Raw genomic sequence first — 17050 nt, forward strand, 5'->3', positions numbered from 1 at the left:
CTTACCCTCCATCATTCAATAGAGTAAGTCTGAAACGCCCTCCATAAAATATTCCATATATTCCATATTTTTTTATGCTAAATCTGAAGTTTCTCTTCTAGATTAACCATTGGCAATGAACTTCGCTCCGCTAGCAGAGGTTGCGGAGATTTGGTAACCACACATTTCATTGAAAACAAAGATTTCATGCAATAATTCCAACTATGTTACATAGCGGAGTAATATAAAGTTAGCTACTGCACCCACAATCCTTTGATGAATTAACTTTCCTTTACATGCTAAAAAGCATATAACCAATTCACAAAAGTAAACTTTGAAACATATCAGGCAATGAGAGAGGTGATGATGTTGGGGTCACCCCTAACCTATGGGGAGGGCAAGCAGATGCCTTGAACACAACGAGCATATCATGCTGAATGATTTGTTGGTGGTCCCATCCTCCTAGGACCAATCAACCAAAGTTATGGACAAAAATTCAATGCCAACCAAAGGCCGACAAAGCACTATGGGGAGAGATTCTAGAGTTTAGTGAATATTATAGTATTAGCTCTCAGCTGAGCCAGAGAGCCTATCCCTTGAGGAATGTTTTGGTATTGGATACTGTAATATTCACTGCACTCTAGAATACCGTCCCATAATGCTTTGCAGGGCCTTTGGTTGGGATTATTTTTCCCCATAACTGTGCTTGGGGTGGTCCTAAGAGGATGGGACCACCAGCTAATCATTTCAGCACAATGTGCTTTTTGTGTTCACGCCATCTGCTTGGTTCTCTTCCTAGGTTATGGAGAAGCCCAAAATCATCACCTCTCTCGCTGCTTGCTATAATATAGTTACTTGTTATTTTATCAAAGGTATGTGAGGTTTCTGCTTAATTAATGGGGATGAGAGGGAATGGAGTTGCGGAGCGGAGTTCACAACGTTTTTGTTCAATTCTGCAGAAATCTGTGTAGTGGTAATCCGCCAACTTTATACTAGATGTTATTAATTCTTGTTTTAAGTTTTTATTCTCTTTTCTGATGGTCACTAATTCTTTTTGGATGACCCACAAAATACCTTGAAAATTGTTTATGTCTAATCCCTCCACCATTCTGCTTAAGTGAGAGACAACCATTGGCACTTTCACAGGAGCTGTATGACAATAATTCCCAATGCTCCTCACAGAACCCCGTCATCAATTATCAAAGAATGGCAGGAGTGCACCAAGGGTAGAAAGGGGATCGGACAAGAAGATACTGCCTAATCCTCTCTGGTTTTCTTAATTCTTGTAAATGCACCGTATCTTCTGGCTTGCACAACCTGGTAGTTATTGTGTTTTGCTTAATGTTGTTGTTTAGATATAAACTGTAAATGAAACATAACATACCATATGTCCAAGTATTAGGGCATATTTATCTCATCTTGACTTCAAGTATTATATCTGTATGTACATGACTACATGCCCAGAGTTGATTTGAAATGTTCCTCTTTTCTATTCTGATGTTTTGCCACAATATGTATAATGTGCAATATTGTCGAATATATCTTCTTTTCTTTGAATTTCAGGAATTATGGAGAAATACAATTCTAGTGGCAATTCCCTTAACTTGACTGAACAAACAGGTAAGTCACTACTCTGTTTTTAGCTACTGCAACCTTTGCTTCATACATTTATATAGGCAGAGTATAACAATGACCATACTGCATTTCTAATGAAATATTGTTAAATGGAAACACTTAGCTTGATGTCGGAAGGCTGTAGAATTTGTTGGCTGGGTGCTGAAGAGTCCGAGTTGCATCCTCTAATGCGTCTATCCTTTCCTGTCACTGAGGAGAGCATGAGGATGCACTGAAACACTGATCCGAAGATAGACTGCTGCTGAGTAGAGACACTAATCTCTAGACTCAGACACTGCTGAGTTGAAGCCTGGAGAGAAACATCAAAGCTTGGGCAGGGAGTGATTCGCCCACTCAAATGGAGGAGGTTCCCTGAAGGAACACTAGACTCTCCAATTAGTGACTACCCAGACACAAGAACATGTGAGGGAACTAAAATGATGCCCATTCATGATGCAGCTGCCTTAAACCAGCTAACATGATGGAGAAACAAAATGTCCTTACTATCAGGGTGATTTCTTGGGCGAATCAGTATCTGGGCCATTGTATCCCTGAACTCCTCTTTTGGGCACCTATAGCAGATTGCTGCTCTATTACTTTCCGGCAACTCAGTTTCAACCACCCGTTTATTGAATTCTTCAAGGTAGGTGATTAGCTCTCTATTTCCCTGCCTCAATTCTAGTTGTTCAATGTCAGTGGCTTGTGAGACCCTTCTCTGATTACATATTTGAAGAACCTTTTTTTTAAGACCTCAAAATTATACAAAATTGGGGCATCTCTAGAAACTAGTGTCATTGACTAGGATGCTGCATCACCACTGAGGTACAATAGAATAAAGGCCACACGTGAGAGTGTCCATCAGAAAAATCAAAGGTCTGCACATAAAGTGCAAAGACCATTAGGTTAAGAAGACTTGTGTCTTCTCTAGGTTTCCACTAAAGCATTCAAGAGGCAATAGCGAAATGACAGGGGATAAGGAATTTACATCTTGTTTGGAGATTCTAGAAGTTTGACTAGATTCTGAACCTAACCCTCCGTCCTATGATGGAGGAAGTCTCAAACTCCCTCCATAAAGTATTCCACTCATTTTGTATGCTACATCCGAAGTTTCTCACCTAGATGTTATAATTCTTGTTTTAAGTTTTTAATCACTTTTCAGACGGATACTAATTCTTTTTGGATAGCCTCCAAAATATCTCCCAAATTATTTATGTCTAAATCCTCCACCATTCTTCTTAGATGAAAGACAACCGTGCGCACTTCACTATGTCAGGAGTGCTCAACAACTTTCACAGGAGCTGTATGGCGATAGTTCCCCGTCATCAATTATCACAGAATGGTAGGAGTGTACTTAGGGGGAGAGGGGACAAGAAGAGACTGTCTAATCCTCTCTGGTTTTCTTCCTTCTTGTGGTTGTACCCTGTCTTCTCGTTTGCACAACCTTGTAGTTATTGTGTTTTGCTTAATGTTATTGTTTATATATAAAGCTGTAAAGGAAAAATAACATAACATATATTCAAGTATTACGGCATATTTACCTCATCTTGACTGAATGTATTATATGTATATTTACATGACAACATACCCAGAGTGAGATAGGAATGTTCCTCTCTTCTATTCTGATGTATTTCCACAATATGTATAATGTGAAATATTGAAGAATATATCTTATTTTCTTTTAAATTCAGTAATTCAGGAGAAATATGGTTCTAGAGGAAATTCCTTTATCTCGGCTGAACAAAGAGGTAAGTCACAATTATCAGTTTTTAGCTATTTCAACCATTGCTTCAAACATTTACATATGCAGAGTATAACAATTACTATACTGCATATTTTAAGAAATATTGTTATATGGATACACTTTGCTTGCTGTTCGAAGGCTGTGGAATTTGTTTGTGGGTTCTGAAGAGTCTGAGTTGTGTCTGCTAATGCGATTACCCTGTCCTTTCTCTGAGGAGAGCTTGAGGATGCACTGGAATACTGGTCTGAAGACGTATAGCTGCTGAGTAGAGACACTAATCTCTAGACTCAGACGCTGCTGAGGTGAAGCCTGGAGAGAAACACTAAAGCTTGGGCAGGCAGTAATTGGAACCAATACTCTGCCCACTCAAATGGAAGATATTTACAGGAAGAACACAAGCTTTCCAACTAGTGACAGCCCAGACACAAAATACATGAGGGAACTAAAATTAAACCCGCTCACAAGCAGTGAAGGGTGTAGAGTAACATTTTTGCACGCTGAATATTCTACTCTGAGCTTCAGGGGGGAACCTTGACAACACTAGAATGGAGTTTTTACAGTGAGCATTTGGCAGATATTTTGGAGTTCCTGTTGATTATGGAGCTCCTCAATGCCTCCTTAGAGGAAGTTATAGTCCCTCCTGAATGGAAGCATGCTATGGTTCTTCCACTTCTAAAGACAACTAATGCTGATCCCTCTCAGCTTCCCATTTTTCGGTAAATCTCACCGCTTCCGGCCTTTCAAACATTTTGAAAAGACATTTTAACCCGCAGTTGTCCCACTTTGTTGAATCTCAAAACTTCTTACAACCCTCACAGTCTGGCTTTAGAGCAGGTTTCTCTACTCTTCTAGGAGTACCTGAAATGCTATGGCACCATTTGGACATTGGGGACACAATGGCCCTCATTTTACTCAATCTGATTGCCGCATTCCACACACCGTGTTTTTAAAAGCTTTGCAATCTATGGGCATTGACAGCCCTGCTTGGCTCACCATACCTTTCAGGTCTTCTCTTCTACGGCCAGCTCTAAAATCCAATCATACCCATAGGGAGTACCCCAAGGCTCTGTGTTAAGCCCTCTACTGTTTAATGTCTATGTTCAACCTCTGGTGGTGCTTGCCGAAGAGGTAGGGCTGTCCCTATTATCCTACGTGGATGACACCCAGATAATCTTTTCCCTTTCCGCAGCAAAGGAATCCGAGTCAACTATTCTCCAGTCTGGATTGAGGAAAATTGCATCTTGGATGCAAGCAAACATACTCAAACTTAACAGAGAAAAAACTGATGTCCTGATTTTAGAAAAAAATAAGATCTCTGGGGATCTCAGCACTGGCTGTCGGAAATGGGTGCTTTACCCCATCCTAATCATCAAGTCTGTAACTTTGGCTTTGTCATTGATGATCAGCTATCTATGAAACAGCAAGTAGTGAAGGTGGCCTCAACTTGCTTCACCATCCTTAAATGGCTAAAGAAAATTCTTTGGATACTGCCCTGCTCCACTTAGAGAACCGTAGTCCAGGCCCTTGTTAATTCCAGGCTGGACTACAGTAACAGCCTGTACCTAGATGTGATACAATGACTGCAGGTGGTGCAGGTAGAGCGGGAGTGGCGAGGTTGTTTTATTTCAGCCAGCCAGGTGCAGGCGTGCCCAACAGCCCCCTGGGACAGCGAGTCCCCAAACTGCAAGTGTCCACCAAAGTGTATCGTCGGTTCTCCTCCTGACGCTGTGGCTCCCAAAGAGCGGGAGCGGCGAGGTTGTTTTATTTCAGCCAAGTGCGGCCGTGCTCAACAGCCCCATGGGACAGCTAGTCCCCAAACTGCAAGTGTCCACCAAAGTGTATTGCCGGTTCTTCTCCTGATGCTGCAGCTCCCGCAGGGCGGGAGTGGCGAGGTTGTTTTATTTCAGCCAGGTGCGGGGGTGCCCAACAGCCCCCTGGGACAGCGAGTACCCAAACTGCAAGTGTCCTCCACAGTGTGTCGTCGGTTCTCCTCCTGACGCTGCGGCTCCCGCGGAGCGGGAGGGGCAGGGTTGTTTTTTTTCAGCCAGGTGGGGGCGTGCCCAACAGCCCCCTGGGCCAGCGAGTCCCCAAACTGCAAGTGTCCACCAAAGTGTATCGTCGGTTCTCCTCCTGACCCTGCGACTCCCGTGGAGCGGGAGCGGCGAGGTTGTTTTATTTCAGCCAGGTGCGGGCGTGCCCAACAGCCCCCTGGGTCAGCGAGTCCCCAAACTGCAAGTATCTACCAAAGTGTATCGGCGGTTCTCCTCCTGGCGCTGCGGCTTTCACAATTAAATTGTATAACCCTTTAGAGTCATGCACATTGTTACCTGTTAACCAACCACCAAGTGTTTTCACTAAAAAGCCAATGAATTCCACCCAGGACTGACTCTAGGTTATGTGGGTCTTGCTGAATTTTATCCTGTATTCCTTTGTGGTCAGTATTTATTATTTAGGGATAATCTCTTTAGGGAGTTTTGAGTCAAGGAAGCTTCTATCTCTCTAATTACAAAATGTCTGCCATCAGAGATTGGTCTTATGCACATATCCTTTCTTTCAACACAAACAGAAGGAGTGTCCAAGTATGCGAAATATTAAAGCATCAAATCATGCAATTCCAAAAGAACCAACGAGAAAGTTCAATGCAGGCTTCCTTCATCAACTTGTTCAGTTCTTTTATTGTGTTATTTCATTCAATTCGATGAAGGTATCCACCATACAGATGTTCACAATGTATTCACAATCAAATGCTGCACAGTTCATACAAATTCCACAGCAAAGGCCTACGTGTTACGTCCCATCCGCATATATCCCAATTTAAAACTCAATGCATGAACTTGTACTCATTACCCATCATTCCTCGATTCATTTCTCACCTTTAATTCTAAATCCTAGTTGATGATATATGTCGAAATACAATACTTCTATTTCCCAGTATTGTTTCCACTGACTACTTGTCAATACCTAAAGTATTTACAAAAATATAAAACGAAAAGACTTGCATTGAGATCCAATGCCCTTAAAATGTTTTAACTCGAATCCTATAAGATACCTATATCCTTGACTCACCTATTTCGTCAAGTATGCATTTTATAAGTTAAATTTTCTCCCATGTAATTCTGCTTGCTCCAAAGCGCTAAAGGTCCTTAAATTCGTGAAAACTGATCCTAATATAAAGGAACAAATCCCTGATTTAAATATAGTCAAATTTCTAGTGCTGTATGCTGAGTAGAGTTATTACCCAAATGGCAAATATTCCCACCTCGTCTAGGATCCAAAAATCAAACTGTGTTTTTTGTTTAACTGGAAGCCAATGAAGTTCTTTTACCAGGGAAGTGGCATGTGAGTGTCTACTCTTGATACTGTAAAATTCAACTTTCTGCTTCACTTTGTAACACCTGAGGTAAATCCAATCTCAACAAAATGGTTGTAATAACTATTGTTTACTTGCTTCAAAGGATAAGGAGGGTTCAGCTTTCTTTGACTTTCTTAACATAAAAATGAGCTTTTTGGATATCACTGAGTTTACTTGGGACTGCTTTGTAAGATGCCTATCTATGTGCACTTCAAGCCATTTAACTACCATTGAAGTGAAGGAAGAGGGCCCAAATCATCTGGCCAGTAACATGCCAACCATGCCTGGAAATGATTGTGTTAGCTCTTATGTGGTGCAGGGACAAAGTACATGTACTCTACCTCATCTTTGTTCTTTGTCGTCTTTTTGGAAAGCACTATTTTTTAGAAGCATTTCCTGGATGTGCAATATGATTTTCTACTTTTAACAGAGGCATACCGCTTCTTATTTATAGTGCTTTTACCCTATCTGCAGGCTATAGTGATGCTTATGTTACTTACATCAATAACTGTACTACTCTAATTCAATCTATGGTACTCCACTGTATACCACTCCACTCTACGCACTCCAGTCTCTACTGTTCTTCTAAATTTTATCCAAGCTGAACAGTAACTACAACATGGCTATAAGACATTGGCAAAGCCAAAAGCTCTCACACAGGCATGACTATTGGTTGTGCCAAAGCGTGCTATATTTAGGTTATTTCTGTTTTCTGTCTGTGTCATATAGTCACAGAAGCATTTCACAGAGACAGCAGTGAAATTGTAACTGCTGCATCTCCTTGGCAGTGACTAAAGTCATTAGAAAGAAGAGCAAAATCGCGTTCTCTATTGTGTAAAAAAGTGTTTCTTCTTTTGGAGCTGCCAGTCCTTCAGTGTAAAGGACTGTTGTATCTTCCTCTTGATGATGTGTGTATGAGTGCTGTGACCACAGTGTTTTATAGATTTCAGCATTTCACCTTTTTATTAAAAATAAGTCATAAAGGACATGCTTCCATTTGTAGCATCTTGTCCAGCACAAGCTCCCCAGTCTGAGTGACTGAACCTGGACGCTTTCTGAGTTTGAAGTGAATGCCCATAATGTGCACAAGAAATAAGAGAGGTGAGTCTGACCTGGGGCATGCTGGGATTTCTCTGGTTGAAGGACCTTGAAGATGACGCTATTTTCAGTTGCTAGAGTTAGGAGAATAGGATAGTAACTACGCAAACTGTACTCAAGTAGTACTTATTGTGAGGCGGGGGCATGTTCTGTGTGGATGTGACTTGAGGAAGGCATTCTGAGTCTTCTTTTTAATGTAGCCTAATGGCTAGAGCAGCCCGTCATGGAACTGGGAAACCTGGTTCGAGTCCCAACTTTGGCTTAACATTGTTGCAAATTACATAACCTTGTGCCTCCAAATGTTATGTAATCTGTAATTTTTGTAAAACTCTTTAGTGCATGTGGACCAGGTAGGCACTATATTAAAGGGCAAAATGAATAAAGAGTTGAACTTCATATTTTGATAAAGTAAAGAGTTACACTTTTCTTCTGCCTCCTTGTATGAAAAGCCTGTTCAGTCTTCTGACGCTATTCGAATGTGTAACGTTGCAACGCATACATTTACATAGCATGCCTTTACAAAGCAGTTTTTACATCGCAACATCCTTTACAACACATTCTTTTACATTGCATGCCATTACATTGCATTTTTAGAAACAACCTTTACAACACAGTGTTAGATAGTGTAGGGGTAAAAATGACTATTCTAACTCCAGTGAGTGCAACAGTAGGGTAAGTATCGGATAGTGTAAGGGTACTATGTGTTGTAATGGTATGCTTTGTAATGACTTGCGATGTAATGCCTGCGTTGCAGTGACATGTGTTGTAATGATATGCATTGAAGTGACATGCATTGTAATGGCTGCATTGTAGTGACATGCGATGTAAAGGATGTTGCCTTGTAATGACTGCGTTGTAAAGGTAGTGCAATGCAATGACTGCCTTGTAAAGGTTGCTTCCCACAGTATTCTATAGAGGAAGAGGGCTAAGAGGTGTGCTTCAAGGTCCACTAATTTATTTATGTTTGTTTCTTCTCCAAAGCATAAAACACATTAACTTTAGCATTGAAGCAAGGTTAGTTTGCGACACTTTAAAGACTAGACTTGATGCTGCAATCTGCGGTGCCATCTGCTCAGTTGTATGAATTGATCCTACTCTTTAAATTTCTGGTCCCTGCAGACACCGGGTAGACATTTAGGGGGTTATTTACTAGCCCCTTGCGCTGCCAGTACGTCACTTTTTCTTATATAAAAAGTGACGCACCAACGGCGCTGAGGGCCTGTAAATAAGCCCTCTGTGCAGTACAAAACTGGCATCTTCCTGGCCCTCTGGCCCCAATTTATTTGCTTTAGGATTTGATGCCATTGTTCCATGATGGCCTTTCCTAGTTTCAGGTTAGCGTGTGTTTTTAACTATTTGCCAGGGTCTGTACTATTACATGTATGAGTCGTACAGTTCTCTGTACACATTTTTAGTTTCTTGTGTGTATGTGCGGGTGGGCAGGTATTGCTCAGCCACCCGTCCATGAAACTCTCAATTCTGCCTGTAAATCTTTTACCACCCTTGTCTTATGAACCAACAATTATATGTAATAATACACTCTAGACACTTTGGTGTGAAACATTTATTAATTGCCTCAAGAGGAGGTACCCGCCCACTTGACTGCATGAGCCTGGCGGCAGAAGGCGGAAGGCAGAAGACTGCCAACCCACAGACAGTAAAGTGAGGGCAAGAATTGTCTTGGCATGGCAGCCAGGTCTGCACTTAGTTCTCCTCATGGCAAATTTGACACTACCAATACAAAATAACTTATGCGGGAGGTTCATAAAACACACATTTAACAAAGGATGCTAACTTTGGGGCAACAGATGCAACAGCATGTCCCTTCTCCAGGGCCTGTCTTCTCTTTCCCTCTCGCTGCCACCACATCTTACCAAAGTGGCCCACTGAACCCTAAAGTGCCACTTGCTATCCACATTATTCCCATGCTGGTAGGCCAGGCTCCCTCCTCCTCTCTGCCTGGGCAGCATCCAGGCTCTGGGGTGAAGCAGAGCTGTGCTTTTTTCATGCTCCCTCCCTAACTGCTGCCCAGGTGAGGAGGAGTATCAGGTATCCTGGCCCCAGCATCTGGTGGTGTGTGTCTGTCTAACTTCACCTGATGTGTCAGAGCCAAAATGCCTGTTTCTCCTCCTTATAAGGGTTCACAGAGTGGCATAATATCTCCACAAATTCTGCCAGTGGAGCAGTGCTTACCACCCACGACTACTGTTTTGTGTAGCTGCAAAAGTAAGCACCTAGTGTGACATTAATGTTTAGGACCGTGTACACCCTCATCTTCTTTAGATCAGATTATTACACTGGCAGTCTCACTACAGTGAAATTCCATGTTCGGGCTTTAATTCACCTATGAAAAAAGAGAATCTTTGCTCAGATGTGTGGATAACTGGGTTCTCTTTGTTAGTGCAACATCTGAAAGTACCTATTCTAAAATATTGTAAGAGATGTGAGTATTAGTTCAAGGGGGTGAGCATCAACTTCAAACAATAATCACAATTGTTGTCAGGGTGAACCACAGAAGTCTCTCAATAAACCTGTGCTCAGCCCCTAGTAGCTGTGGCACACAGCAGTCAGGATTACTTTAGAGGCAGTGTGCAATGTTTTTATGCCATCCTCAAATAGTAATGAAGTGACAACATAACACTAGAAAGATAAAAGGGAGGCAGGCTCAGGTGTGAGCTACATCTGATAGTGCCAGGATTGTCATCCTTTGAATGTGAGGAATGGGCTTGACACACTCTACCAAGCCTTCCTGCCCAAGGAAGACAAATCTCACTATAGGGAGCCATCAGCAGTCATGTGACACAGGACATCAGAAAAAAGGCATTTATTGGGCTGAAAATAGATAGCTATCTAAAAGTTAATTTCCCTTTATAGTAATATGAAAACCTACTGTACCAATAAGGAGGTTTTAAATCATAATCAAAACAAGACCTTAAATCTGTTTTAGAGCTGCCCCAAACTGACATGAGGCATTCTAAGTGGTTACAATGTTAACTGAGTGTTTTCCTAACAGACCGTGCCACAGTGAAAAGCAATTTTGAGGTGTTTCACAGACAAGCCATTTAAAACATGAATATATACATTACCTACCTTAAAACATTATGATCCTTGTTTACTGGGCAAAAAGGTCTACCTGAGAGGTGACTGATAGACATCAAAAGAAAGGTTTAGCCTTTCAAAAGGATGGTTTGACAGTTTAAAAACTTCACAGTCAGGAATTCTGGAGTGTGTGGTACAATGAATGCTTCCGCCCACTAGTAGCACAGAATTTATCATCCCTGAGCACCAGTCATACCATATAATGTAGGGGACTTAAAGGTAAACTAAATGCACTATTTAGATGTGTCCAAATTGTACCATGTTTTAAACGGAGAACACAAGCATGCTAATGCTGGTTGGCAGGCAAAATGCACAGAGGTTTGTGGCCAACAAAAATGGATTCAGCAACAGATACAAACATCTGGGGGAATATCATGCATAAGGCTGTAATTTCAAACAAATGTTTATCACAAATTTGACTGTACTATTGAATTGAGCTCATGATAAACATTTAAAAGTCCAAGAATTAACTCTTTAGCTGTTTCCAAATTGGAAGAACCAACATTATATTTAAGTAAGACCTCTGACTTCCTGGCCAGGGAAAATCCTCTCCCCTCGCACAGCTTCGTTATTGAGGCTCTGCCCTCAGTGCCTTTCTGGTTCCAGGTAGGTGTTCGAGGTCTCCTCCACCAGCAGCCTCTAGCCTGCGCGTCATCCCAGGTGGTCCAGTGGGAGAGCCTCCTCTATGCTGGTCTGCTCTGCCAGCCTTGTTTTATGCCTTTTTCTGTCTATATCTGTCTCCTTTTCTGTCTTTGCCTATTTTTCCTTTTTCTGTCTTTGGCCTCTTTTTTCCCGTTATTGCATTTTTCCTTGCTGCCCCTGCGGCCCCTCACCCCATGTGTGTTTCCGCCTCCCACCTCCAAGCTGGTCTCGCATCCCAGCCCCTACTTAATGGTGGCCATGTGCCAAAACTAAGCCCATCTGCGTCCGTCCATGACCCGACCACGACCAGTGCCAGGGACCCTGGTCCCCCTGATCCCTGCAGCTATGACTTCAGCACTCTCCTCGCTCTCAACCCTGGATGCCACAACTACGGCCAGCTGTCGACACCTAGCAACTCTCAAGGCCCGATCTCCTGCTGACACTGCCACTGCACCTTCACCCACCTCCAGACCCAGACAGCTACCGCCAGCCCACTGGCGCCAACACAGTCAAACCCTTGAGCTGCATCCTCTTCAACACGCCCTGCACATAAACGCAGTAGAAATCTGGTACCTCCTCAACAACCTCTCGCCCAATGTTGCCTTCCTAACAGAAACCTGGACTAACGTCAGCTCCGCATCATTGCAGATTACATTGTGCCTCACGCTCTCACGCAGCAAGCCCTACCTGCAATCCTTCAGAAAGGCCCTCAAGACATAGCTCTTTGGATGACCTCTGAGCTGCCCGAAACTCTCTCCCCTTAGAGCTTTGAGACCCTTATGTGTTAGTAGTCCGCTCCACAAACCCCTGATTGATTGGTTGATAATATTATATACTATTGCTTTGCTATGAAACAGCTGGCCCTACTACAATAAAAATATTTTAAGTTTTTTTCACTCTAAGGTCATGTTTAACAATTAAAACTTTTCATGTCCTTCTTTTAAATATCATGCACCCTGCCTTATGGGCAGTAAGTCCAACTTAGGGGCGACATGTTAATTTCTGAAGGTGAGTTTAGGCCAATCTATAGAGGTTACTTTGATAGGTCAAATCTGCAGTTTAATCCTTCAAAGTAAGGCTACTGGTGGCATGTTTGCACACATACTTACTTTGCCCTTATAGTGGATGTCACAATGGGTGCTACAGTCCACTTAGGATATTTAACTTACAGGCCCTGTGTATGATTTGGGTACTATATACTCGTGCCAAATAATCAAGAGAATGCAATGTCATCATATTAAAAGGGGGACGGCACAGGTACTTTGCCAAAGGTTAGTGTGGTGAAGTGCACAGCTAGCAAAAAACTGTCAAGGCAAGAATATGGGGGAGCACCTCACACAAAATGGTCATTTGCACCAAAGTCGAAGTACGGTATTTCACAGGCATAAGTGGGCATTCTCTGATTAAAGTCGTTACATGAATGCAGTTGGCCTTTGGGGCCCAGGGGTCTGATTAAGATAAAGTTTAAGGGTGACCAGCTGACAAATTGTTCTTTCTCTGAACTATTCTACTCTGCACCTCTCCCACCATTCTGTACTCTGTCCTCTAAGTTGTTATGGTTATTATGAGCCATGCCTGCACTCCCATCTTCGTGTTTCGTGCATCCAGCAGCGACCACCACTTCCAGTTTGCAGCTGCTATGGACCCTACCCGTTCTATCCTGTTCCTGAGATAGTGTGTACTCCTGTGCTTCAGAGAATCAATATGTCACTTGCTGCACATTTTTCATTCTGTACACAAAAGAGCCACTTGAACTCTAGCAGGGAATGCAGCTGCAAAATAAGAGGCACTTGGGTGTAAGATTCCTGGATGACAGTTAACATTGGTTGAACAAAATGTAATATATAATTCAAAGTTATTAATAACTAGTTAACATCTCACTCTATCCTCCTATAAACCAAAGAACTCTCTACAATTCTGTAAATTGCTATATACATTAAATATAGTTTTTCATCACTTTGGGGGTAAGGTGTAAGGGATTTGTGTTGCTTACCTTAATTTTTAGGAAATGCCTATACAAGCATTGCTGAACATGATGTGTGGCTACAGGGATATTTGTTGGGGGGGTTGGGGGTGGGCCAGGGGCTGTGGCTGGGGGGAGGGATTGGCCGGGGGCAGGGGGCGAGGGGGAAGGAAGGATGTGGAATTTCAACAAGGAAAAATAGAATTATACCTGGGCTCCCTTGTAGGAAAAGCTCTAGAAAACAAAAATGAGCTTGCCAAATAAACTTAGGGTTGTATCCTTAAATGTCTGTGTTTTGAATGATCTTACAAAGAGACAAAAAACTGCTCAGATATTATGACTGATGGGAGCAGATATAGTATGTTTCCAGGATACCCACGTTGAAGGGGCTCAAAAATCTCTGTTGAATTCTCTTGGGTTTGAAATTAAATGAGCAACCTCGCAGGGTGCTCGAACAAAGGGGGTCGGTATTTTGGTACGAAAAACATTGCCCTTACTAGAGAATTTGGTAAAAGCTGATCCATTAGGGAGATGGGTTATAGTGAAGTGCTCATTGTCTTTTAATCATACATTTACAATCTGCTCTGTGTATGCTAGTACTCTAGACGACCCAGGGCTGATAAATAACATAAATGAAGAGTTGGTACATTGGCCGCTCCCGATAACCTTATGCGGTGACCTGAATCTAAATCTGCCCAGTGACTGGAATACAATGAAATCTTGGAGTTATGTTGGCAGGAAGCCCAAAGTTTACCGGGCATTCCTCAAATTATTTAACACTCATGTTTTAAAAGATGTGTGGGCCCAATTCAGACCTGAGCAGAATGGCTTTACTTTCTTGTCCGCAACTCATTTATCAATGGCCAGACTTGACTACTTTTTTGTTTCTTCCACTCTGATCCATGAATGTTCTATTAATGTCGCCCCCCCGGTTACTGTCTGACCATAATCCCCTTATTTTAAACCTAGAGGGTGGGTTATGCAAGAACCGAGTTCGAACTGGACATTCGAAAGGGCACTGCTGTATGATAACCATTACCGAGAGTATATGGCTGGATGGATTCAGGAATTCTTGAATATAAACATTGGGTCTGCTCCAACAATGGTTGTTTCGGATACTTTTAAAGCCGGCATAAAGGGGGAGGCATTACGGTTCTCAATCCGTAAGAGTAAAAAAGAGAAGATACAGATTAATTTACTACAGGATGATAGAAGCGGAAAAAATTTAATCCAGGCAGTTCAGGCAGGATTGGAAGTGGAGGAAGCACAGGAAAGGGTTATGGTTGCTAAATCAGAAATGGGGATGGGTTTAGCAGAAATATTAACTACGAAGTGGGCAGCAACTAGAGAAAAAGTTTATGAATGGAGTGAACGTATTGGTCACCAACTCGCCATTTCTACTAGGCAGCAGGTAACCGCTAATACTATCTCTTCTATTAAACTCTGAAAATGAAGTTCTAATTACTGATCTCCCAAAAATAGAGGAAGCTTTCCGGAACTTTTACGAGAAGTGATATTCTGAGGATATGATTGGGTCAGCCGAAGATTAAAAAAAAAAAACACTAGAGAATATTTAGAGACAATCCCTTTAACTAAAATTGGTATTGATTTTAGTGATGAAATGGAAATTGCTCCTGAGTGGGAAGAAATTGCAGCTGCACTGGCCAACCTCCCGTATGGTAAAGCTCCCAGGATGGACAGTATACCAGTTGAGTTTATATAAAATCTTTTCTCAACAAAAAAAGGTTCTTTTTTTCTAAAGTAGTAACATCAATTTTTGAGGAAACCCCACCACCAAAATCCTTTTCTTTGGCTAAAATTGTGATATTTCCCAAAAAAGATGAATCGCCTCTGGAGATGACTTCGTATAGACCTATTACGCTAATCAAAATTGATTCTAAGATTATTTCTAAAGTTATTGATACAAGATTATCTTTAAATAATGGAACACTAGTTTCTAGCTGGCAAGTGCAACACGGCTTTATTCCCAAAAAGGTACAACAAAACACATCCGCCGGTCTATTATTTTGTTTGATGCTGCGGAGGTGACAGGAGCCCAGATTGCACTAATTCTTTTCGATGCTGAAAAAGCATTCGATCGGGTCTCCTGGCAATTTCTCTGTGCTATCATGCGGCGAGCTGGCTTGGGACCTAGGATAACTCTGGCAATACAAGCATTATATCATAATCTCTCAGCAAGAATTTTAATTAATGGTCATTTGACAGAACAAATGAAAATGTTACGAGGAACTAGACAGGGGTGCCCCTGCTCGCCCTTACTTTTCGCTCTTTATATCGACCCCTTGATAATAAGGATAGAGCTAAACTCTGTAATTACTCGAGTGAAAAGGTTCGGCATAGAGACAAAGATCATGGTTTATGCCGATGACGTAGCCATAATTACTCCAGAACCTGAGGTAGCTGTTAGTACTTTGGAACTCAGGAATTCAGGGCTGATTTCTGGTTATGCCTTAAATAAAGCCAAAACGCAGATCTTGGTTAATGGGAAAATTGATTGGGTAGATAGTAGAATCACAAGGAAAGCAAAATATCTGGGAGTGTATTTTGTTTCAGACTTAGATAAAATGGTTACAGAAAATTTAACTCCACTCGCCACTAGCATGAAGAAGTCACTTAGAATGATCGACAATATGCACCTTATTATTATCGGAAGGTGTAATGTATAAAAAATGACATATTTCCCCAAATTGCTTTATTTCTTCCGGGCAATTCCGCTTGTTTTCAATAACCTTATTCTCCTGGTGTTTGAACACATTTTTTCTCAATTTATCTGGGCATGCGTGCCAAGAAGGGCCTTTAATTTCCTTTCAATACCCAGGGAAAGAGGCGGGTGGTTGCTCCCGAACCTAAAACTATACTATTGGGCTGCTGCTCTGCAACATTGTAGTGAGCTATTTAGAGAAGATCAGATCCTCAGTCCCTCCGGCTTACCTTCCCCCTATCCTTTACTCCTTGGTGAAAATGTAAGGGGATGTCTCTGGCGCAACCTCGAGTATAGTATTACAAGAGGGTTAGATTCAAAACAATGAGTAGCGCGTATTTGATTTTCAGTAGAATCCGAAAGATATTTGGAATTGCTAAACTAAACTATTATACCCATATTAGCAGTAATGATAATCTACCATTAATATTCAAGCCAGTATATCTTCAACAGTGGTATCTGGGAGGTATATCCAGAATAGGAGATTTATTCAGTAATAATCAGATTTGGTCATTCGAGGAATTGAAAAGTTGCTATAACTTAAATAATAACCAGACGTATCAGTATCATGCTGTTGCCAGTTTCATATTAAATTAAATTAGGGTCTCTGTTGATTTTTCATCAGTGGGTCTCATAGATAAGCTACTCGGTACTAGGCTTCCTGGGATAGGGGAGATTTATCTCCTTGTTAACGAACAAAAACCGAATAATTTAAGTAAGGTAGATGCTAAATGGCAACTTAAATTAAACACTCAGCCCAATGCTTTTGGCTCTGCTTTGGGATTAGCGCAAACATATCTGCTTTCCCCCAAACTGCAAGTTCAATTCTATAAGACAGGC

The 17050-nt window shown here is 41.7% G+C and overlaps 1 protein-coding gene across 2 annotated transcripts in view; it reads left to right on the plus strand.

The window, feature by feature from the left end:
• The window catches only part of LOC147740930 (uncharacterized), a 206619-nt gene that overhangs the window by 109779 nt on the left and 79790 nt on the right, over window positions 1-17050 (plus strand). For both annotated transcript variants that reach the window (XM_086936073.1, XM_086936075.1), the window contains 2 exons: window positions 1543-1599; window positions 3282-3338. In XM_086936073.1, the coding sequence (XP_086792199.1) occupies window positions 1543-1599; window positions 3282-3338 (114 nt within the window). The remainder of the gene's footprint in view (window positions 1-1542; window positions 1600-3281; window positions 3339-17050) is intronic.

This window comes from Lissotriton vulgaris, chromosome 1_1 (assembly GCF_964263255.1).
Source record: "Lissotriton vulgaris chromosome 1_1, aLisVul1.2, whole genome shotgun sequence".
Classification (NCBI taxonomy): Eukaryota; Metazoa; Chordata; class Amphibia; order Caudata; family Salamandridae; genus Lissotriton; species Lissotriton vulgaris.